The sequence below is a fragment of the Athene cunicularia genome, assembly GCF_003259725.1.
Source record: "Athene cunicularia isolate RWA chromosome 6 unlocalized genomic scaffold, athCun1 chr6_part1, whole genome shotgun sequence".
Taxonomy (NCBI): Eukaryota; Metazoa; Chordata; class Aves; order Strigiformes; family Strigidae; genus Athene; species Athene cunicularia.
Window position 1 is genome coordinate 19527590 of NW_020799105.1, and position 26282 is coordinate 19553871.

At 34.3% G+C, this 26282-nt stretch overlaps 1 protein-coding gene across 1 annotated transcript in view; it reads right to left on the reverse strand.

The window, feature by feature from the left end:
- Positions 1-8065: 8065 nt before the first annotated feature.
- Positions 8066-26282, reverse strand: part of RAB11FIP2 (RAB11 family interacting protein 2) — a 30522-nt gene continuing 12305 nt past the window's right edge. The window contains exons 3-5 of the mRNA XM_026851307.1: positions 25209-25671; positions 12728-12773; positions 8066-9189 (exon numbers count right to left, since the gene is read on the reverse strand). Coding sequence (XP_026707108.1) covers positions 8962-9189; positions 12728-12773; positions 25209-25671 — 737 coding nt within the window. The 3' untranslated portion in view covers positions 8066-8961. The remainder of the gene's footprint in view (positions 9190-12727; positions 12774-25208; positions 25672-26282) is intronic.

A 26282-nucleotide genomic window follows, 5' to 3' on the forward strand; every position in this document is an offset into this window, starting at 1 on the left:
CCCCCCCCACCCCCATGTATTCAAGAAATCTGTTCTCACCTTGACATTTATTTCACTGTTTTGCTCTATTTAGACCGTGGCTTTGAGTCATCCTTCCAAAGTTCAAGATAGTTTTCCAATGAGCCCTTCAGAAACTTGCTTTGATCCCAGTTTTGGCAGTCAGCTCTCGTTACATATTTCATTTGTTACTTTAGACGTAAGTCCCTATCCAAAACAGTCCAAGAGCAAAGAAGAGGAACAGCCTCCAAATATGGTGAGAGCTAAGCTGGTTTCTGGAGTAGTTTAGCACATCGGCATGCGTAAGAATGAAGAGAACTGGAACAAGTTTTAAATAATGCTCTAAATAGACTGTGGTGAAATGTTCAGAACTTAAAACTACACAGAATATCCTGAAACAGATAAAAGAATAGCTAAGACCCCATTAGTAAATATAACTGTCATGATCAACTCCAGCAATAAGATGCTGCTTCAACTCTCTGAAATATCTGATGAAACAAAGGTTAAGCACAAGTCCTTAACTTAGTATTTCGTTTATGAAGAGCTAGTAAAGTTTATACTGTCAAACATGAAGGATGAATTTTTTTCCAAAGCAATTACACTGGACCATTATAATAAAAATAATTACCAGAAAAAATACTCTTCAGATCACACAATTCTTCTGCTTTTAATTACAATTATTTTATTTCTCCCACTACTGTTGGATGCTCCTTTCATTTAGTCTCTAAACTTAAAATTCACATTATTTCACAATATTGTGTGTGTGGATTATGAGGCGGCCAATTACAAGAGGGTCTCAAAATGGCAGTAATGTTAATCAAGTGACTATTACATGTATTACAGCCAACAATAATCTGGCCATCCACAACATAGAAATAGTTACTTATACAAATTTTTAAATGTGAAAATATAAGAAAGTCTTCTATATCTGATCCTGGAAACCTATAAACCTGGTACTCACACTCAATATACTGCACACACACCAAAAAAACAAAGACATCCCAAAAAGCATCAACATTTTTTTCCTTGGTCCATAAGAGCAGTACCTAGCACCTGTTGTAAACTGATTCCTATTCTCTTGTCCTCCAGTTTATAAAGAAATAAAGCAAATTTGATGCTAGCCTGTTGGATAAAGGAGTGCCTGGGGCTACATGCCCAAGTATAGCTGCACTGCAGTTCAACACAAAAGTTTGTACAATTTTTATGAAAACCTTAATTCTCCCAGAACTCATTTTTAACTTCTACAGTACACAAAAGAATATATCAGATACTTTGGCTCTGTATGCTTTGGAAAAGAATAATTTGGAAACTCACAATATTACCTTACAATTTAAACTATGGAACTGTGGTAGCTTTTGAATCATAACTATAAAATATTGGAGTACATATCTGTAAAGGAATTAAAACTATAAATAGCATGAACACTTTAAATTGTTTCTTGTTATACACATTTATTAATATAGTTTAAAATAGCACATAAAAACTCCTTAAAAAGTGTACTGAAAAATGCTTATCCAAATGCAATCGCTATGCACAAGACTTTTCTTTCAAGAAGACCTGACGTTTTGCATTTTGCACCTCAGTGTTCCTTAAAAAGCACTAAGTAATCTACAGCTAGCAAAATATAAGCACATTTAAGATATTAATTATAACCTAATGAAATAAGCAGCTTTAATGGGGAAAACATTTTATTAGGAAATATTAGCTGGAGAGTCAGCAGCATGCTTTTAAAGGATGCCATGAAGCTGCCATCATTTTGAAGAGCTCTGGCCTCAAAGAGGCATACCTCCTTTATGCATTGTAGAAGTCCTTGGCAAATTACATAATATTCATTACATTTAAATGGAGATCCTCGATGTCTCCTGTAAAGATGTCCCAGGGAGTCAATTTTCAAGGAATTCATAATGTAAGCAGCAAGTTATCGGAGAAGGAGACATTCATCACCTAAGAAGGCCTCAAATGAATCATTTAGAGAAGGAGGTGATATGACACATTTTGCTGGTTCATTTAGACTCCACGAGACCCTAAGCCAGACACCTACTTTGACTAACAACAGAGGCAATCTGGCCAGCCACGTGCTGCACACACCAAATTTCCTCAGACATTTCCTAACTTTCCTAGGGAAGTGGTTTGTTTAATCCCTAAAGTTTATGCCAGTGTCAGAAGGACTAAAAAAACAGAGGTGATAGCTGGCTTCTGCCTGACACCTGCCTTGCACCCAACACCTTGGGAACTACGTCCCACTTTTTAAGGGAAGGGGGTTCATCCTGACACCAATCTTACAAGTGGAAGGATGCTGTGTTAACAATTCCTGTTACAAAAAGAACCTGGCACATGCTGGGCAAACAGATCCTTTAAAATCTGAGTCTTAGTCCTACTAACTTTTTGTTGTCAGGTTTTTGCATCCCAATAGTTGGAATCTCCCCAGTCTTGCTTCTACTCATTCCCTCTATGTCACACAGCAGATATTAAGGCTGAAACAAAAGGCCATCCCATGAAGTTTTCCTCCTTTTTAATATACGGTTTCATTTAAAAGTTGTATGTCCCTAAAACCTTTTTAAACTGCTTGCTTTTAAAGTATAAACATGTCAGTTAGCCATGGAGGGTATTTTTCTATCCTAAATCATCATCCATTTATCAAAGACTGATCTACATTGCTAAATGCTGTAAAAACACATAAATACATTGCAATAATCTCCATGTAATAGCCACTGGCTTCCAGCATTGAATATGCTCATATTTATAAAAACATTACACGGCCAATGCCACACGGTTTTCAAAATGGGCTGTACTTAGTATAGTAGCCTTCTATCATTACTCAGTAAGTAGTACAGACAAGAAAAAATAGCTTCCTTTAGCAGATAGTCTTATTCGTATCTCTTATAAAATGGCACTATTACAAAATAATCCAAGAAAAAAATCCAACATTTATTAATACAGAATAAAAGATGGGATTTGGTTTTCAGCATCATTATTTATAACTTTACTAATGTGCCCAGTGTTACACAAAAGGGCAACATATGCCAAGTGAGCTGCAGAGTTTGCACAACACTCCCATAAAAACAAATTAAATATGGAAATGAAATCTTGCTTTTTACTCTCTATGATCCCATAAAGAATTAACTTTATTAAATCTGACTGGAGAGAGAATTGCCCTTAATGATCCTTCTAGTTTACTTCTAAATATTTCAATAGCTCTAACTGCTAAACTATATTTAAAATATCCTCAAAATCCTTTATTAGGGGGTCGAGATGTTAAATAATGAAAACTCAAAAGCCCCCTCCATGCTGGGGAAACTGGAAGTTATTTAACCAAGCTGGGCTCTTACACTGACAACAGAATTACGGTTGGTATCAACTAACAAATACTATGCCTCTGAGGTAGGGAAATTGCACTGGCTCCATTTTCAAATGGGCATAGGAACTGAGATTAGTTACCAGATGTGAATTACAGATGGAAACTGGTATTTAATATGCAGCTTTCAGAAACCTGCCTTTCTCCTCTGTCCTCATTCCTCATCTACTCACCCATCAGGACAGTTGCAAAGTCAGTGAGACATGGGGTGAAACAGCTGAAGGAAATCTGCACAATAAACCATGTTTAAGCACATGCACTTCTCCAAAATTGACTAATGATTTCCTCTAACCACCACATTTCAGGGATACCTCAAGGAGAGGAACACTTTCCAAACTTCCTAAGTCCATAGTTGTATGACAAAGGACCTAGTCATGGAGCAAGTTAACTGCAAGGGAAGGAAACACATCCCAGTGAAATTCAAGACTCCAAGTAACGGGGTGAACTACTCACAATGTTGTTGTCCTAAGCCAGGACCACTCTTCATATCCCCTTAGCATCCAGAAAAATCTACTATTATCAGGGCACAGACTTGTAGTCATGATGCTCCAAGGAAAAGAAGACAAGGCAAAAGCATTTTTTTTTCTGAGAAAAGCATATTGAAAAACTTGTGGGAGCATTAAAAATACCCCACCTATGGGGCAGGGAGGTGGGGAGAATGCTCCCATTTTCTGTCATTGTGGCTGAGTTTTGTTCTGTTAAGCATGAAGAGAAAGATGTATCGTGTTTTCCATATCAAAATTTGCAGTGTTTGTCCTCATGCTAAATGCAGTTCTGGCCTACAGCGTCAAATACTCCCAGGAATATTTACACAACCACAAAATCAGAGGAATGGTACATTTAAAGGGACTGCAGTTGTCATAAAAAAAAAAAAAAAAAGACATACACATTAGCACATTTAAAAACATGCCATTTTTTTCACTAATTATAAGTTTTGGACACTACTGAAGAGACTTCCCTTAATGGCTACCCTGCAAACAGCTGGAGTTGTCCTTAAGGAAACACACCTCTCCGGTCTGAGAGTCTTACCAGCATGTTTCTCACAAACACATACTTAAGCGGAGCTTAGGAGTTACATGCTTTGCATAACACAGATTAATATCACAATTCAAGAAATATTGTGGTAGTGCATTGTGGTGCTTTATTAGTGTTAGACATGCAATATTTATTTAATGAACAGAAATTAAAATATTAAGATAACATTTTAATCAAATTAAAGGAGTTGAAGTTGCAATAATGAAACAAAAATAAAGTTTTTCATGCATTCTAAGTTTATAGTTCTCACATGTGCATACAGTTGTGATTCCGTACCATTATTAAATGTAGACAAACTACCATTGATTGCACGAGACGAAATCAACCCTTAAGTTATAAGTAATGTTCATATCTTTTACAGACTTCCTATATAACCTGGATCTTCAGCTTTTTATAGTACATCGTAATACAAGACATCTGGAAGCTTCTAAGATGAATAGGAATGGCTCTAGTATTTGTAACATACAGTGGCTTCTTCAGTGTACAAATTATGAAAGATAAAGCAAATGCCCGCCATGCTTTAGGAGACAATGACTTTTTCAACAGAAACAAATCTCAAAACCCTTCATAAACAGAGTAAAGTGCTACCTACTGCATATTAAATACTTCCAGTGACTGTATCTGCATTTAGAAGTTGTAAATCCCTGAAAATAGGGTTTCATACTGAAAGCGCTGACAGACCTTTAAATCTAGCATCAGCAACACAGCAGCGCTATAATCCTTCACCACGTACTTCAAAGAGAGGAAGTTAGTCAACATGCTTTAAATATCAACATTTTAAAAGCCCACAGCTAATGCCTCTATCATATCTACAACAGTAATGGATACATAAAGAGCAAAAAAGCATGAACTTTACTTTACATACTTCATGTAGGACAATAATTTTTCTTTAAAGCTGGAAGTGTAAATAAACCTCCAGTGCAGCAGTAAACATATTAAAACAGCAGTTCTGTTTGTTTTAAGATGCATCTAAGAAAGGGCATCCTGTACAGAAAGAAATGCAGACTAGTACCCAATGAGCACGAGTTTCATTAGGTCCCCAAATCATGAAACCTTTCTAAATGCAAGGCAACATTTTCACAGCTGGAAAACTACAAATAGTTCTTGATACAGAGCCAACAGCAATAAATGTAGTTAGGTATAATCTAGGGAGAATGCTACATTCATTAGTAGGTGGAAAACCAAGCTAAACGTAAAATACAGCAGCAAGAGGTAACATATATAAATATTAAACATCCTTCTTGAATGGCAGAAAGTTTAGATTTGTTACTTACAACATTAAAGCATGGCCTTGATATTTGTTCTTTAAAGGATGTAAAGTACATGGCTATGAGAAGAGCTGTTTCAGAGGATAGTTTCAAAGTATAGTGTGTGCATGGATGAACTCTTACACTAATTTTTGTGTGGAAAAAAAAATCAAAATAATGTGGACATGTCAAAAATTTTCATCCCTACTTTTTAAAGGGCAAGAAAGACTGACCATAAGTAGCAAGTTATTATGTTTTTAAAATGATTTGCAAGAAAGTTTACAGTTTTATCCGATGGGAGAAACAGAACTTTCTTTGTTTTCAATATATAAATTACTCCATATGAAGTGTTTTCATTTGAAAGCTGTGTGGTTCAAAAAATATACATGGGGTGAAGATGCTTTTCAAAAATAATCTCAAAATATAGAAAAATGTTTCTTTCCAAGCAGAAAGTGACGTGCATGTAATCTTCCCAGAATTGCTCCAAAAGCAGCCTACATCTTTAGCTATAAGAACTCTGTAAAAATATTTTCATAGTTGTAAGTGTCCCATTCTGCCTCTCGTAGTAACTTTACCTTTTCCTAAAATGCATTTGTTACTCTCCCCTCTTTCTTAACAAACTCATAGAAACAAAAGGTGCTTTTATTCACTTACAGATCAGATAAAGACTAGATAGCACATTCAAAGCTTCACTAAATTTCTTCACTAATGCACAAAAATTGATCTTTTCGCTACCTTTAATCTGCTTATCGTTCTTGGTATGCAAATATGTCAAATGATCTGCTTTTAGTCAATTATGCAGTTTGATATTCTACATTTACATTCTAAAAGAAGTGATTTCAGAGGTGCTAAATATAGTAGAGTTTCATTTTAATAATTATAAGTTGGCTTGCAAGTGAAAAGTCATTGGAGCATATTCTCTGGTTAGTTTACTCGTTAAACCCCATTGGTGTGTATGATTTCATCCTTGTAGATACTACAGATGGTCTCATACCAGTTAGTTTGAAAATGACTGTGGAATTCAAAACAATTGCACAACACTTCCCCATTAACAATATGAGAAAACCACTTGCTTCGGCCAAACATTTGAGAATGTTTAAGAACTTTTATGGAAATACTGAGTAACTGAAATACATCTTGGTGTAATTAGGAAATTAAAACCTAATTGAGTGCAAAACCTAACTTCCAACAGTAAACGTACCATAACTTAGTACATAACCTTTGGCACTTTGAATATATTACAACAAATTTACAGTCATTTAGATCTTAAGTGGGTCAAAAGAACATTCATGTGGTTTACGAGGTACCAAACTTGATAAATCCTTAGGTTGTCAAAAGAGAGACTACCTGATGAAGTGGGCCCGCTTCTGGGCTATAAATGTCTAAATGCAGAGCACTACAATTACGTAGGGCTTGAATCACTCAGGCTCCATCCAGGCACAATGATCTATGGTAATGGATCCCAACGATGGGTTGGGAACACTCAAACTGCATACATTTTAGGGACATAGCGCTAGGGAGATGGGAGGTAGTTGCTAAAAAAAAAAAAAAAAAAAAAAAAAAAAAAAAAAAAAAAAAAGAACAAAGAAAGGAAGGAAGAAAGGAAGAAGAAGAAAAAGCCAAAAAAAAAAGAAATCCGAGAACAATTGTGAAAGTATTTTTTTCTAACAAGAATAATTCTGTGCTGTCATACAATAGTAACATTGTCAGAAGCATTCAGATAGTGAACTTTTTCAACTTTTCCACATCATTATTCAAGATATTACTAATTTTTGCAGTTTTACAAATGAAAACATAATTAGATCTTTTACAACAATAACAAAAATATTGGAATTTAATTTCAAGGTTTTTTGCCTCCTCAGCAACAGCCATTACATGGTGCTGTACAAAAAAAAAAAAAAAAGATCATGTACAGAAAAAGAAGAGAAGGAGGAGAAGACAGTTTTCTTAAATCCAAATTTGAACTATTCTCTGTACTTTTTTTTTAATATCATCTTACTGTTTCACAGCAACAGACAATCCAACTGAGACTCTTATGGAGGAAATTAAAATTAAAATCTATTTATGTTAATACTGTGAGGATTCTTTGCCTACAGTATTTTCCCATTTACGTTCATCACTATATTTTGCCAATTTATTGAACAACAGATACCTTTTTCATATGTCATTTTACAATTATTAAAGGATCAGGAAGACACTTACTACATTCTTCTTTCATTTGCCTCACTGAAAACTGACTTTTAGAAGTACTTACAAGGAATACATATTTTTTTGTTAATGAAGAGCCTTTCTAAGTACTCTATATGTGTTTCAGCAACATAGCCTATTTCTAAAGGCATATACTTTGTTGTCATAAGATTTAGAAAACCTAAGACAGATATATATCATGTAAAACTCAACCTTAAATTGAGTCAGTTCTATATTATTTGAGTTATCATGTCTATTTAATTCAGTCTGTTCATTTCTCCTACATTTTCACTGTAGCAGACTCTGACTGAACAAAGTATTCATATCTTTATTCCATACTTTTCTCCAGTCCTACCTCCGACTCTATTAACACTGTTCAAAGAACTTTAACACATAAAAAGGCATGCAATAACTTCATACAAAAAGATCTTCAAAACAACCTTGTGTCATGAGCTCACTACCAAAGTTCAATCATTATACATAAAATTTAGCGTTTAAGTGTAAAATAACTGATTCCAGCATGTGCCATTACTGAAATGGCATGGTATTTTTTACATTTTTATACAAAAAGCACATTGTATAGAATACAGCATTTACTCCTCAAAGATTGTGCACCGCTGTTTTCCTCTAATATGTGTAGAACAAACTACATTCCATTGCAACAAAACACACTCAGGTTAGTAAAGTATACTACACTGGCTTGAAAACAGTGGTCTTGATGCATGCTGTAATATCATTATCGATAGATTTGCATAACACCAATAATCATTCAAGAAAACATTCATAACAGCACAGGCTTCCCAGTTGAAACTGCCACATGGTGAATACTAAGCTATTATATAAACTGCATGGACATATTTTAATGTGTATTATTAACCCTACTCTAAGTATTCTGTACCTAAAGGTGTTTTCAAAGAGAAAAAAAAAGTTATTTAGATAATCTAACAGAATATTACTTTTGGCAGTCCCTGCTAGTGTTTGGAGTAAAAAATAAACAAAAAAACCCCCATGCCATAGTCCCATCCTCCCCTGATTCCTGGAATTTCTTAGGAGAAAAGGAATGAAGAGAAGTCAAAATATTAAAGTGTGATTTCCTTCCACTAATGTATTCAGCAGAAAGTACCATTAAGTATCGCTATCTTAGCTTTTGGAAAATTTGCCAGCTTTTCGAGAAGGTTCGTATGGCACTCTGAGAATACTAGGTGTTTCTTCCATTACTCGTACGAGAAGATTATCAATGTAATCCTCAAGTTCACGAATATGGGTGTCCTTCTTCTTAAGTTGCTCTTTATGTTTCACCAGCTCCTGCAAAACCTCTTCATAAGTAAGGTTACGATATCCTGCAGTGGCATCAAATGGATTTCCATCCTACAGATAAGTTCAAGAAAAACACCAGAATTTATTAAATAGTTCAGTCTTCTGAACAAATTGATGTTACTGCTTTTCATACGTTTCTCATGTGCAACTCCTGACAGAAACAACTGCTCCTAGACAACACACCTCCATTTGCTCTAGAGCTTTTGCCCTCCTTAATTACAGAAGAACAAGAGAAAGAGCCCTGAAAATTCAAGTCCTACCGTAACTTTTCTGAGTTCTTGTCTTTTGAGCTTATCATAGCAAAACTTTTACTTAACTCTAAATTACATCAGTCATCATCTGTCTTTCATATTCTATTTTTAGTCATCAGGGGTTCTACAGACCTTGGCCTCTGAATCATATAAAACTTTCAATTTCAAATTTCAGGTGAATCTAAAAGGCTGCATCTTATTTGCACTAGAGCTTGTAAGACAGAAATGTGAACTACTAAAAGATCTTGCTTGTCTATTTGCTTGCTTTAAAGCAGGTGGGGCCCAGAATTAAGGAGGAGGGAAAAACTGAATTGTTTCTGTAATTATTTCTGATGACTCAGTAAGTGAAGGTATTAGCAGAGATGGACAAATTAGTCCCCTTAACAAAGGGCAACATGTGATCCAAAACTTGTAAAATTGAATGTCTTATCCTGTGTCAAGAAGAATTAGCTGTGACCTTAAGTAGCTACCTTATGAAAAATTTGGAAATATATAATAGAAAAAGATTGAGAGGTGGTTTATGAAAGTATTAGCACTGTTAGACATGCTAAGCAGTAAGTTTTATCTGATTCGGAAATGGGGACATTTAAAAGATATGGAACCTCTAATTAAGTAAAATAATCTAACCTCTCAAATCCTGTACCTCTAACAGGGCAGAAGAAGAATGTCAGATAGCTTCTGTTTACAGTAGAAACTTGTCATTTAAAATGACAAAGCTTGCACAGCTAGGAATCATATGACATAATAAATATTCATTCCTCTTCCATGCTCCATTCCTTTTCTTTCCATACAGCTCCATATTTGCACACTGGCATGTGTGGAATCATTAATATACGCAGGTGGGCAAAGTTTTCAAATAAACCTAATTAAAAGTGATGGTGCACTGCAAATAGGCTGACGTACGAGATCAATCAGCCTCTCTCCATCAATTATATTCTAATAGTAGCTCTTGAAAATATGTGCTTTTAAGGGTTTCTCCCCACACCTGAGATATTTAATATCATATTTATATATGTGTATTCAGTATTTTAAACTTACCAAGTTACAAGATTGTAAGTGATCAGTAACTCCCACCTCATTAAAATGGCTAACTTGATGAAATTTATAAATTGGCTAGTAATTTATTTCCAACACGTACAGAAGAGAAAATACCTTCACTTTGTGGTCATTACACTTTAGCACATTTTCTTCTACAAGCAAGAAGTAAAATTTTCTCTTTGTGGTACTAAATTTTTGTACACATTGGAAAAGACATCATTAACACTTCCATATCTGAAATACAGAGTTTGCCTAATTTTCTGATTTGGCAAAGGAACAGGAATTAAGATGCAATGATGTCTTTAATTATTTTATAATGTTTAGTGGAAAATTGTATGCAATACATATGCTTTAAAGATGTTTTGTCATACACATGCTCCCTATAGATCTCTGAGGGGTATAACCTATCACATTAATTATGTAAGAAAATTCTAATTAAAGGATGTTAGTACTTAGAAATAAATATTGTTAAAGTTAAGATTTTAAACGTTCAGTTTGAGCAAATAATTGATACTTAAATGTTTAAGGAACAACTATATATTTACAAAATCAGATACTACAATTTCAATACAAAAATATTAATCTTATAATGAATTATTAAGAAAAAAAATTCTAAATAACAAGCTATGCAAAGAAAAATTCTCTCAGCTACAAAATACCACTGGGGTACACACTGACAGCTAGAAGAAATAGAGTTAGATAAAATGGAAGGCCTGGCAATCTCTGATCATCTCTTTATTGTTCTAATGAGGAATTCTGCTCTGGGAATATCATCTAAACTACTTTCACATCTTTTGTCCTACTTACTTCATCTTCCTTTCAGTTCTTAATTAGGCCTTAAAGAGCTCACACTGCCCTTTCAACTGGCTACTGCTCCCATTTAAACACTGCTTTCAGAGACAGGTGTTGGCACCAGAGTAGAAGACATACAAACATAATTACTAAATGTGATGCACAAGGAAGAAATATAATAACTTGGTGAGGGCTATTATTGCAGAACCTAATAATAAATTACTTCAAACACCTTAGAAAGCAATCTTGAACATTAAAAAAAAATAAAATGATCAAATTATTTCATTCAAAACTATGGTTGAGATATAGTTTCTTCTCCTAATTTGTATTTTGTATTAAATAAGCACCACCTCATAATCCTACAACTGACATTTAGGATAGCTCGTATTCCAAAAGAAAAATCATCAAGGAATTATTTTATCGCCTTTAAATCCTTTAAATAAAACAATTCACATCTTATTTCTTAAAAGAATTAAACTGATGCTTTTACCAGCAATAAATTACATGATTTGCGGTAGTACATTTGCAAGCACATAGAAACTGTAATTATGGTTACTTTACAGACAATAGCAGCTAAGTTAAATCAATTTTTTGATGTTGCTTTTTGTCAGAGATTAAGTAACTGCTTGGTAGAATTCAGTTTACTATCTGATCAAAGGCAGCGTTCATATACGCTGACATCTCCCACCAGTTACTTACATTAAAAAAAACTTGGGCATTTACAATAACATCAAATGTTATTTCAAATCATTTACATAAACTAGCAAAAAATAAACAGTACAAAGTCATATTTGCCTGTGAAACTTGTTTTCTATATATTTTAAAGACTCAAAACAAACCCACTTTTAAAGATTTCATCTATTCACAGAATAAATTCTATCAAGACCACATTTTCCTTCAAAGACACGGCATAGGAAATAGGTGGATTTTTTTGTTTTTTCTTAGGACACAATTTATTCTAGGTACTTTTAGAGACATCAAAAGAGTATTTTGAATAATAACTCCTCATATTTCTATTTTTAGTGTTTTCTGCGAGGCTGTTCATTTATTATTTGTATTATTAATCCTATCATATATCAGTTCATTACTTCCATTTTGATTTGTCATCTAAAGACTCTCTGCAAGTCTCCAACTATAGTGATAGGTCAATTAATACATCACTGAGTAATGCAGAGTTTCTCACCTGACTATTACTTCTCTAGTCATCTGAAATACCCCAAAGAAACAGTTTTGTTGTTTTTTTTTTTCTTTCTGTGCAAAGATCTAATTTTTCCCTTATTCTCTAAATCATACCAGAAGTACACTGCATATTGAGTGTAAAAATCTTATTTCCAAATTTATATTAAGCCTGTAATTTTCTAATTAGACTTTTCTGTGTATGTCAAAATACCCCAAACACCCCCCAACGTTTCCTTATAAGAGGTTAAACAAGAATAGTGGCTTATATTGTCTCAAGCACCAATTAGATGGCATTTACTGATGGCTTTCCATAACGCTTCATAACTCACCATTGTTTTCCTGAGGTCCTCGATGCCAGAAGGATTCATATTAAAACTGTGGGAAAAAAATAAACCCCCAAATATTAGTAGTGCACACTTATCTGACCAAAACATCTACTAAAAGTCACCAATGAATTAGGTATATAGCTACAGAATATTTAATATTATTTCTTTTCGCAATTTGTTGAACTTAGGAAAAGTAGTAAAATATTTAAAGTTAATGGAAATCTTCATATATTCTTCACTCACAAATTTTTGTATTTTTCATATTCTTTTTCTCATAAAATTTGAATAAGTAATAAATAAATGCAAGTAAGGATATTACGGATTGGGCTTCTCTAGCTCTTATCTCTAGACTTACCTTGAGCTTCTAAGCAAATTAGGATACTTTAAATTAAATATTCTGGAAACACATCCCAGGCATGACACTGTTCAAAACCAACAAAAACCTGCAGACTAACACGTATTCCCAGCTTTCATGGCAGTTGCTAGAGGAGAAAGGTCCTTTAGAAATTCCAGTTTAAGTCAGAACTGAAAAGCCATCTTCTGTCAGCAACATTTGTTTTGTATTTTAGATTGAGTGAATAATCTATTTTTTTAAATAAATCTAGTGATTATCTCACATATTCAAAAAAACACTATTGCATGACGTTGTTGAGATTATTTTTTTCTTCCTCAATTGCAAAAGCGCAGTTGATATTGATAAAAATGTCCATTGTCTAAGTGTCAGCCCTAAGAAATGGTCCAATGGTGTCTCAGGTTGATGTAATTATTAGCAAATATCTTCAAAAATCAGTGCTGCTATGCTCTTATGTACTTGCTACAGCAAGTTTGGAGTGAAAATAACTCTCTGAAAATGTGTTCAGATTTTGGATATGACTCACAAATACTATTTATTTGGTAGCATCATAGAAGGCATCATTCTTTCACATCACAGAATCCACACTAGTTAGTCTGCATGTACTGGCTGTCAAGGGTGATGTTTGTTGACTGAGAATAATGCAAAAAAGTTACAAAAATATGTTAACACTTCTTAACATTTTATTTTAAAGGTAGCTTAAAGAAAGGAATGTATTTTGAGAATGTTCATTACTCTGTTAGCTGAATTTATAGGCCACATATTTAATAGTGTAAAAGTGGGAGGGACATAATTTACAAAAGTTAATTATGTAAAATGCAAAATTCCGGTTTCTTCTGTAAAAAAAAAAAAAAAATTAAACACAATTTTTTTACAATAAAATTTTGTATTCTGTACATTATTTTTCATATCCAAAGCAGGCAGACTTTTGCTCATACAGAATTCCCATGAACCATCTGCTGGACTGAGGATATTAGATAGATTGGATTACACAAACAGTCACAACTAGAAATCAAGAGGTGTCTGACGAATCAAGCTCTGGCTAATTCCCATTGTACCTGTTTGTAACAGTGATCCGCAGCAGTCTGCCTAGTTTGCTGGAGACCAGTTTTGAATGAGGGGCCTCTTTCATCGGGTTATTGTCTAAAAAGCGAAAGGCAGGAACCCTCCCTCACAACCCGCCTTTTAGTTTCACACTGATGTGTCAAACACATGATGAACTTGCTTCATTCATGACTGCCTTTTGTGATCCGAGTACAAAAAAAAATGAGTTAACTGAACTGGATCGAATTAGCTTGGTGAAAACCAAGAATGTCTCTATTTAACGAAGTGTGGCGTTAATTTGGGATATCTTTCTTTTGGGACTGTTTCCTCATGTCAGACAAGATATAGAATAATACGGCCTGACTGCTCAACTGAGTGACTTTCTGAAAGGTTAAAAAAGCAAGATCTTTCATTGCCTTGAATGACTTTATACTTTCTGTGAAATAACTTCTAGGACTTTTTCACAGCAGCAGCTTAAAAGAAAAGCAGCAGTTACGTTTGAAAATTAGAAATATAAATCACTGGCAATATGGACTATTTTTTTTTTTTTTTTAGCTAAAAAAACCTACAACCATTTCCGTAACATTGTGGAGATTGTAAGTGCAATTACAAAAGAGCACATCTGCGTATTTTACATGAAGCAATTTGAATATACTTGCAAAGAATGAAAAACTATTAAACAAAATATTCCCCCATAAAAACCCAAACCCCATGAATACTCTTACTCATACTTTAAAGAGATACGTGGAAAATATACTGCTTCTCAAGGAAGAAACAGGTGCTGAGATTGCATATAACATTTTTTAAATCAGATTGTCTGCTAAGTAAGGTGGGAGCTCCACGGCCTCGCTGAGCCCCGTAGGGATTCCTGCCAGCGCTTCCAGCCCGAGGTGAGCGTGAGCAGATACAGGCTCTCACCGCCCTACCCGTAATTCACTGTCTGAGGACCAAGAAATTCCTCAAAAGAAAATACTGTAAAACTATGAATGTGTACAGTTGGGGGAGTTGCCTGTTTGGTGTATTGAAATTCATGAAAGCGTTTATTTTTTAATTTAAATTTCATCACAATAATAAACCCCTGAAGTTACCATCTCACTTGATTACTGGTAATAGCTTAGAGAAAACATGCCTCTAGGTCTCCAGCCCACACGCTGTACAACCATCATAAGCCTCCTTCGAGCAGCCATTTTCTTAACTTCCCAACAGTCTTCTGAAATCATTGATCTGAGCAATTATAAAAAATGATGTGTTTTTTTTTTTCTGTATTGCAATCACAGTTCATAGTGATAATTCTGGTTATAGTCCCAGCTCTGTTTTTTCCCAAGGGTTTGATAAATTGGCATGAAACCTTTGCAATGGAAGCACGGAAACTATGTTCACAGCTTGGGCAAAGAATTTCTTTCAGCTTTTTTTTTGTTTTGTTTTGGTTTTTTTGTTTTGTTTTTTTGAGTGCAGTTTTCTGTGAACAGTGATTGTAAAACAAAAATGGCATTGTGGGATTCCTTAATTATTGTTTCTCAATTATGCTCGAACTAAATTTGGTCAGTTTACAAGCAAAAAGATGTTTCTTTTCTAACAAATGGACTTTCTGCCAAGTCACCCTGAGAGCTACAGTCAAACTGGGTTTCTCTGGCTCATCGTCATTACTGTGTGTAACTCCTAGATGTTGTCATATCTGAGTCTAACACCTCCTCACCGGACATACCTTCTAACTTACACAAACTGGCTTCACTCCTCTTTCTGATCACTGAAAAGAGATCATCTACTTTCTTGCTCCTGTGTCCTCCATCATCTCAAGGAATCAAGTAATTTTCTACCTCTTTTGCTTATCCAGACAGGGCAAGAAGCCCCCTCTTCACCACTGTGGAGTCTCATGTGTCTCAAGGTGACGTCCCAGGTCCCGTAACAATTTTTAACAGTTTGTCTCATACAACTATTAAGCTTTCATTCACTCCAATAACCTTCAAGAAAGTTAGGAACTAGTAAAAGGGAGGTAAATCCCACCAGCACAGATTCAAAGTCAGCTGCAGTAGGATCATGCAGGTGATGCTGACCAAACAAGCCACTCAACTTCTACATTGCCTCTACCCCACTATAGGTCAAATAGACTTCTTTAATCTAGCACAGCAATTAGTCATGTCCCCCATTTCACTCATCTGGGAATTCAATTAGTTTCCTTAATAGTTACTTTATATCAGATATTGGTACCAGATCAATGCTTGGGACATAAATTTTTCTTTATATGTACATTTTTAGTGAATAGTAAAGTTTGCTTGAATTTCTGGGGTTTTATTAGCTTGGATTTCAACTTCAGCTCATCTGAGATGAGGACCCTGTCCTATCACCATGTGTTACTGGGGGGAGAAAAGTGATGAGAAATAAAACCAGTATAAGGTAATAATGCAGACAGATGTATTATAATGCTAAATCTGTAGAGTGTTTTGGATTACTATTTCGTAACCAGAGCAAGCGTATTATTTTATACTTTATTTTCACTATTTAAATATATTTCATTAGAACTACATGAAACTTTTTTTCATAACACCTGATTTTTATGAGGTAGTTAAATACTTACATCGCATGCTGATTATTTGTATAGAAACTTCAACACAGTGGAGCTGAGTTTAGGACATATCACAAGCTCAAGTTTATGGCAGGAGCTTCTAATTCTGTCTTCTGAAGTTTAATGGTAGTTAAAAAAATCAAACATTAGGTCTAGTGGCTGCTTAAATATTTAGCTTCTAAATGCCTAGAGATTAAAACAATGTTTAAAAAAAAAATTCTCTCCTATAACTGATTTAAACATTTTAGTGCCTGAACCATTTACTCTGACAACATAATGAATGGGATTCAGACTCCTAAATTATGCTGTATGGAAAGCATATTTTCCTAAGGAGCAAAAGCTTTTTACTTATCTTTTGTTATTTGTATTAGTTATATGATCGTTGTGCTGTATACTATTAGAAATTAAAACTAGGATATTTACATTAATCCCTACTATTCAAAATACTGAAATGTTCTATGTTAACTTGACATCCTGTAAAATATCCACTATACCAATAAGCTCACTGCGAGCTTTCAGGTTTTTTCATTTAACATGGAACATCTGTGTACAGGTAATTAACAAAGCTCTACCATATTCATTTTCCATTAGATCATAAATATTATTCCTATTCCTACTTCTTGGTCTTTGGACTGATACTTATTACAGTGCTTACACATTTTTCTTTGGATTCTCACAACACATATCAAAACTTTGAAATATCAGGACGCAATTTAAGTTATGTACTAGAAAAACAAAAGAAATGAATAAAATCAGATACAGTTAATGAAATTCAGAAACTTTGCTTTCCATAGAATATTATTAGCCTGCTGTGCCTGGCAATGCAGACATCACTTTATACTCTAAGAAGGAATGACTGTCATGTCTGGCAGCTAAGCAAGTATGGAGTAAGCATATTACCATTTACTTCCCAATCAGATTCTGGGGAACATCACTTAAGACACTTCACTATATAAATTGTCCTGCTGTCAAGACATGTTTCATGGCTTTCTGGAGTTTGTGTAACCCCAGGAGGACACAAAAAGAGTATCGGGTTTTGTTGCTATCACTCCATTTTCTTAATATTACTATAAAGTCTCATGCCAAGAGTTAAGAAACTGGACCAAAACCTCTGAATGTAAGACACACTTTCTCTGCAAATCATTTGTTCTCAAGCTACATATTCTTTACATAGACTCCTTTGGAAATGGTCTGTTTGTGAGGATGCTGCTGCACTCTGTGGAGCACTTTAGAGATGGCAGAAGGTTCCCTGAGATAAAGAAGTCACAGTCTCAGAATACAGTGCTCAGTAATGGTCCTGAACAGTATGCACTTCAAGGAAACAGCCTTTTCTCTTGTGGCTCACGTATATTTCAATTTTAGTGCAGCAGAAATACAACAGCGAACTATACAGAAACACAGAAACTTTCACTTAAAACAACTTGAAAAATTTAACAAAATTTTGGCTTTGTGAATAAAAACCTTTGTTTTGAAAACAGACAGGGCTTTGCATCCACAATAGGCTGATGACCCATTCTGAGGTGTCTGATACTGCTGGAGACACAACAAGGGAAAGTGGAGGTGTACAGAGCGGCATTCACGACCTCCGTCAGAATGCTAGACTTCTCCTTCCAAAAATGTAACTACTTTAAAAACTTGCACACCATTGGACACACTACTTGTGCAAACTCACTTATTATTAGGGACTTATAAAACATTTTAAAATCAAAAATTATCTCACACAGTGTACTCAACACTGTGTACAGTGAATTTTAGTTTAAGTTTCTGGAAACAAACAACAACAGTTTAACATAAAAAGTTAATGTTTTTAAGCATTTAAATATTCCTCCTTTTACGAGGCAGTTGCACTACGGCTAAACAACTGATGAAGTTTTATTCTCAAGAGGCCACAGAAGAACTGTTATACTAAAAGTTGTTCCAGCACCTCCATTAGAAGACCCTACTATTAGAGATCTATAAGTCAATCAAAAAATCAAACAACCCTAAAGTTTTACATTGAAACTTCCAGAACCATCTTTAAATGCTTAAAAAAACAGCACTAATACTTATAATAAAACAGAAAAAAAAAAAGTTCATCAGTTTTACACAGCTTCAGCATTTATTAATAAAGAAACTGGATATAACTATTTAATTATTTTTTAAAAAGAAAATATAACAGGTAGTGCATTTCCCCTTGGGATAGATAACATGCCTTCTGTATCCACTCAAAAAGATTTCACGTGCCCTAACGTGTATCAACAGACAATGAAAGCTTGAAAAAAATCTTGTCATGCAGCCAGCAGGATGAACTTTCCAAACAGACAGTTTTGACACTTTCCCAAAACACAACTAATTAGGAGTGATTGCCAGTGAAGAGTTTGCAAAAGTCAAGATAAATACTAAGTATTTCTACAGTATCTCTCTAGGAATTGATGGCTTCAATACACCCTAGTAATATCCCAAATACTGTGACTATTGCTTTGTAGTAGCTTTAGGCAAGATTTCAGTATTATTCTCTCATCACATGCAGGGATCTTTCTAAATTGGGTAAGATGAGTCTTGGCAGGACAGACCAAGACACTAAGAATCCTTGCATGACTTCTAGTTTTGTACTTTCCTGTTACCTCTCACATAACCTGTAATGTCTTTATTTTACTGAAATAATGTTCTACTGATAGCTTTACCACACCGAATTAACAAATATTAACGGTCTACAGTATAACTGATGCACTGTTATAGTTTATTAATATTCTACCTAGACTACAGATAATCACAGAAATATAGATATAGAAATATCTAGTCAAATTTCAGTAGAGAACTGAAAAAAACCCTTTCACTTCAAGAAAAGCAATGCAGAAGTATTCTGTTCTTAAAACAAGACGTGCTAACGCTGACAGAGGTAACAAAATTCTGAAAAATGGCATAGTTCATAGTTCACCTGACGTCATTTTTTGACTAACAGAGAAATATATAATAAAATTCTGGAACAGACTTTGTTACTCTAGCAAGCACAGTAATAAACTCATGAGAGATCAACATCTCTGAACTGGGTATACAAAAATTACAATCAGTGAGTTGTATTGCACACTGGGAAAGGCTGACTTACTTGGTAAAGAAATACATAGCCATTACAACCTTTTGCTCTGATCAGGCAACTTCTGAAGTTCATTCCAATGGAGCTGTGGCCGGTAACTATATGCCTCCAGCACATCATAGGTAACAGGCAAGAATTAAACCATTTAACATCCAATTTATCTTTGACGATGTTCAAGTTACTGCACTAATAACTTAGCTTCACTGTGGTTTAAACTAACAGATTTTACTTTACAATTGCAGTTGACTAGAGCCAGGCAACTGGTCTACTAACAGCTCAACTGACAAGCAGCAACCTCGAAAGCCAGAGTAACACCATGATTTTGCAAAAGCTTCTCTAACTAGCTGACCTTCACACGTACAAAATTTTAGTATTTGCTGAAATGTAATGGACAGCTTGTTCTTAAAACTTAACAATTTAATGTGATCTGAAAACATGGTGGTTATCAAGAGCCTCATGTTTTCATGGCACCTCAGTTGTTTGGTTTTTTTTCAAAATCTAGTAATGAACATATCAAAATGCAGAGACATTGCATCCATTGGGAAAAAGGAAACTACAGAGACACAGATTTGTTTGGAACAGGCACCATTGGAGAGGCAGGCAGCTCTAACGGCTGCATGTGATGACAGCATGAGGGAGAGAGGCTGAGGAAAATAACCACATTCAGAAATGACAGACAAAGCTGAAAGATGCAAACGAGATGAGTTTAAAGGTTGCGTTGTTTGTTCTTTTTCAGTTGCAATTTTTAAAAGGCTGAAACAGTAAAAGAACACAGAAAAAAAATTATTTTTGTATTTTATGCTCCAATTGACCAATGACTAATGTCGTAAATATGAGCATTATTCATAGTTGTTACAGTGAAACCTAGTAAGAGACATCCCCCACTGTTCTGCCTTCTACATTGCTTAGAATGGAACGTATTTATTGCCAGAACTTGAGACATATAACCAGTATGTAGGCACGAGCTTTATCTTCTTTCCTTTAAGTTTAACAATACTTAGGGCATAGAAGTGCTACTTTAAAGGGTTTTTTTTAATCCATCTCTCTATATTCGTGTATACATATGTATACAGAGACATATATACATACACAGAAACAACAAGTATATTATATATATTTTTATTTTTTATAGATAGATAGATAGATAGATAGATAGATAGATAGATAGATAGATAGATAGATATAAAAATGTTTCTTAGAAAGCTCTCAAGCACCTATCAATTCAGTTTCCCAGATCTGGAATTTGATCAGACTAGTAACAACCTGTCAGCTTTAAATATTGGACTATTTGTTTCCCTGTGTCCAGTGCCTAAGATCTTGTTAATTACCTAAACTCTCTTTCTGTAGGTCTTGTTAATTACCCGTCTCCTGTCTCAGAGGACCTTGTTAATAACTTGTACAATCTCTCTAAAAAGGTCCTAATAACACATTAAAATTAAAGATGCTTTTCTTTTAGCACTTGTCAAGTGGTGTAAATTGAGAAATTTTCACATCAGTTGATTAGCCTACTGTAGTGTATTTTCCTAAACACAAACAATTTCAGAGAAATGATGCACAAGGTTTGGTCATGGCACAAAACAATCTTTGTTTACCAGGAGTACCCTCAATTTCTTTAACTGTGTTCAATACAAAATCCACGTGGCTCCTGACTGCAAATTAACCTCTTGAGAGCCATGACAATAGCAGTAATGGTAAGAGTGACAGCAATTTAAGATTATATTAGGTAAAAGTTTTAAAACAGTGGATTAAAAAGTACAAAGGCAAACCTATTATTGGTAAATGCTAACTAAAAATAGTAGACACATTGTGTGCTTAAAAATTCTTCATTGGCTGTATGATATAAATCCTCTGGAGCTAACAGATTTTGTAATATTTGGAAAAACAACGTTTCTTGTTTCACTGTGAGACTGCAGCGTTTTTAAATTGTCAAGAAATCAGCTCATAAATATCTATATTACACCTACACCAGACAATAAAAAACCCCCAATCTTAACACTTATGTAATACTGTAATACTGTATCTATAAAAACCTTAAAAAAATACTAATTTATCCACTCAGCATTTGTAAGAGGTATCAAAATATCATCCCCATTTTACAGATCAGGAGCAGGGAGACTAAGTGGTTTAGCCAAAGCCACAGAACAAGCTTTTGCCAGAGCAGAGATTAATAGAAATGAGGGGTTCATATTTTGTGATTTCCTGACAACTAGTATTATACACAAACCAGGCAGGTTTTGTTTTGCTTTTCCAAAATGCTTCTTAAACTTTCTTGAAATAACAGTAATAAATAACAGTAATAAAAACAAATAATACTTTTCAAATAATCCTGGGATACTAGTTACTTTTAAGAAAAATAATCCTGTAACTATCACTGAACCACCTCTACATTTTATGTATCAGCAGCTGAGAAACACATGGAAGATGTATTTATCTTAATTCTTTTAATTAGTAAATAAGAGTGATTAGTGGCAGAATATTCATAGAGCCAGTTAGGTCTTAACGGGTGGTCAGGTCAAAGGTTATTCAGCAACTGTTCTTCGACTCACCCAGCCATCAGTGAGTGATATTGTGATGAGCTGCTGTCCTCCACATCATTACTGCTTAGTCAGCATTACCAAACACAACTAATTAGGATGAACTTGAGCCTGACCAAAAGCTCCCCAAAGTCACTGAAAAGACTCCCGCTAACTTTAAAGACATGGCTTCATTGGTGCCAAGAACCTGACCTTCACACTACGCACATGAAGGAGTTGGGTTTGGTCCGTTTTTCTGAGGGTGGGGAAGAGGATTGCTGTGGGGTTTTTAATTTAACTTTGCAGTATCTCCAGCCTGGTCCCAGAGACCGAATGCCCTTCTGTGGCTACAGTGTGCTCCTGGAATACATCTTCCACTCGAATTTCACCTGACAAGAATATAGTTCACATACTCCAGGATCATTTCATCACTCAAACCATGGCTTAGCTAAGCACAGTTAAATGGGAGATCCACCTGTTAAGCAAACTCGTCATCCACAGCAGAACATGGATTTTGGACACACCTTAATAAAAAGATACTGCCTGGTTTACTTGCAGAAATGGTATCCATCCAAAAGAGCTTAAGAGCATACTGAGTAAATAAAAAATAACTCAAATTTTAAATTCCCTGTGCATGCTTTCTGCATACTGAATTTCTTACTCAACCTCATTTATTTTGTGCCCACAGATTTATACAACTCTTTCTTCACAGTACTAGTTCAAAAAATTAAAAATGGATTCTATTCAACAAATCCTCCACAGATAAAAGGTAAACTTAAACTGTAAACTTATTAAATATGCACATTTTGTATTAGTTTCTACTTCAAAAGAAAATCACTGTACAAGTTACATTTGAAAGAAAGTGAACTTATTCTAAAAGGTTCTCACAGAACATAATACTGGAGCATATAAAAATAGAGAGTTTCTAACTTAAATTATTACACACTAGATACTCCATAATAGCTGTCTTACAGAAAAGGTCAAAATATTTACTATTTTTGGCTTTTTGAAAATAGCAGAATATCTACTTGTCTTATCATATGTTTATGTTTACATAAAAGTCAAGAACTAGTCAAAGAGACTCATATAAAGAGGGGGAACAAATGACTACAGTCCTTCTGAATGGGCACTGTGATGAGCTTTTTAATTACAAAATAAAGAAAAAAAAAAGTCCATCATGATTACCATTAAAGATTTATATTTATCAAGATCTGCTGCATTCAAGAACTTCAAAAGATTTCACTACTTGTATCTAGCATCTGCCTGAATGGATTTTTTCATTTTAAAAAAATTAAATGCTATGTAATTTTAATTGTTATTTAAATTACTGCTCTTTAAAGGAGCTTATTTAAATGGAAGCTTAATTTCTGACAAACCAAGATACATCCTAACCTTACTCTAATCTAGAGAAATCCTTTATTAAATAAATAATATTCTACGACTCTGTCTATAAACATGATATTTAAGACACTAGGAACTGACTTGACTTGTAGAAGACGTTAAGAAGATAATTCACTGAAGTCTGTATGAGCTTCTAGCAATCGAATCTTTTCTGCAGCACTTCAATTTCAGTTCATTTATCTAATACACATCCATGATTAGCTTTATTGGGAAAACGATTATAACTTTAAATCAGGAGTGCATGTATTCTAACCTATGAATAAAACTGAGCTGGGATACAATAAGATCAATCTGTTCTAAATTCTTAAAGAACAATATAATGAGAAACAAAAATTAAATTTAAATTTTTTAAAACAAAAATTTTAAAAATTAATGACACAGTAGTATTTAGGAAAATACTACTCTCATTAATTAAGGAATTAATAACAGGGAAAAGGCAAATTTGTTAGAACCATGTTTTCCATTTAAAATGCTGATTATTTTACAACCTTAAAATTCCAGTTTGAAGCACTGTAATTTTAAATTCAATTTCTACCAAATTTAAGTCCTTAAACAGAAATTAATCATTATGTTGCAAAAAAAGCACTGTTAATTTCTAGCATTAATATACAGAAAAAAAAAAGAATGCAAATGAATAAAAGTTTAATTATTAACTGCTTAAACATTTACCTGTTGAGAACAGTACATAAGTGGGTGTGTGGGTGTGGGTGTGTAAAAATATATATATATATATATATATATATATAAAGAGAGTATATTTTCCTCACTAGCAAACAAAAGCCAGAAAGGAAACACTGTGGGATACATATTTTTTGGTTTGGTTTGGTTTTTAAAGAAAACAAGTTAACTGTTGATAGACAAACAAAGATTAAAATGGATTATTTAAATCAAAGTTTCTTATCAGCCCCTGCAACTTAATTCACTCTGCTTAGAACATAAACTGCTGCCTCATGCAATGACTTGAATACACAGAACTCAGCAAAGCTACGGTGAGCCAAACGAATTCAAGCACGATAAGTGTCCATGTGGGTGCTCCCATTTAGAAACAGAATGGTCTTCAATTCTTGTGCTTTAATGTATAGAATCTAAATCCATTTTTTTTTCCCAAATGGTGACATCTGCAGGACTTGTTTTCATTACTCACATTTTCTTTACCCTTTCATTTATACCGTTTCCTCTTTCTCTTAGATCTGAAACCTTTCCCTCTAAATCCCAACTTAGGGCAGTGTAATAACTAGCAATGAGTGTTCAGTGAAAGCAGAAGGCTTTCAGGAAGAACTCATTCTGAAGCACAAACAAAGTTTTCCACAAACGCAAGTACCCAAGAACATTCACAGTACATATTAGTAATATAAATGTAACTACAAAATTAATTAAGAAAAGATCAAACTATATAAAAAGTTCGTAACTTTTACTTAGAAGCAGATAAGCAATGATATAAAGGTATATAAAGCACAAAGATTGTGTTCCTCAACACTTCACATTTTCATTTATATAACATGTTCAAGATATCAGATCAAAATACAGCAAAAACCTACCTTGAAGATGGCAACATGCTTGTAGGCTTGAAGTTTGTCATAAACGGATTAGTCGAATCATAATCAAAACTCTCCCGACGAGTTTCACCAAACGCACTAGGTGATTTCAAGTCAGTAGAACCGTCTGATCCCCCATTGCTAAGTTTATCTAACCTCTTGCTATCTTTTTTTCCAGTCACTCTTTCAAAAAGACTAACTTTCTCTTTTTTTTCTCTTTTAATTTCTTTTCTGATTTCGACAGGTTTGGAAAACAGACTTATGTTCTGATCCCATGTTGCTGGGCTTTCTTCAAATGGATTCTTCTGTCTTGGCAGCGTAGCAAATTTTTGGGGTAATGAAGCACTCACATTGGTAAATGGATCATTCTGTGCTTCAAGTGCAGTTTCATCAACTGTGCTGTCAAGCTGGTTCATTTTAGAAGTATCAACACTTAATGTCCTTCTATGTGGAGATTTTAGACTCCCTGCAAACAATCTGTCATTAGTATATTATCAACAGGACACTATATCATAGTTTATGACATGCATAGAACCCATTTTAGCTTAGGTCTAGAAACTCTGCAATTGAGCCTCAGTTCAATTTTTTAAAAAAAGAACAGCTGTCATCTTGACTTTGTGATTCAGAAATGTTTATGGATAGACACTATAGCAAACTTTTGATTTCTGTGTGATAACTAAGTTTTACAGAGAAGACAGCTGTGACTAGCGCATCATTCCAGAAAGCGACAGTAGTCTACCTCTGCATAATAACTTTAAACAATGCAAACTATTTTCTGTTCTTTGTATAAATCAGATTTAAAACTTGGATGATAGTTTTCAACTTTTTTAACAGATTTTTATTTTTTATAAGACATCATTTTGCCTACAGTTCCCTCTAGAACGCAATGCTTCGCCTCAACATACTCTCAAATTAGGACATAAGAAGAAAAATGCTAAATTACTGTAAATTATGACCAATGTAAGTAATTTCTTATGCTCAGAAACAGCAGTTCTGAGCTACCACCTAATAGAAATGAAAAAAAAAAAAAAAAAGGCCAGCAATAGTTCTTAACTTTTTGGCCTTGTAATTTTTTCA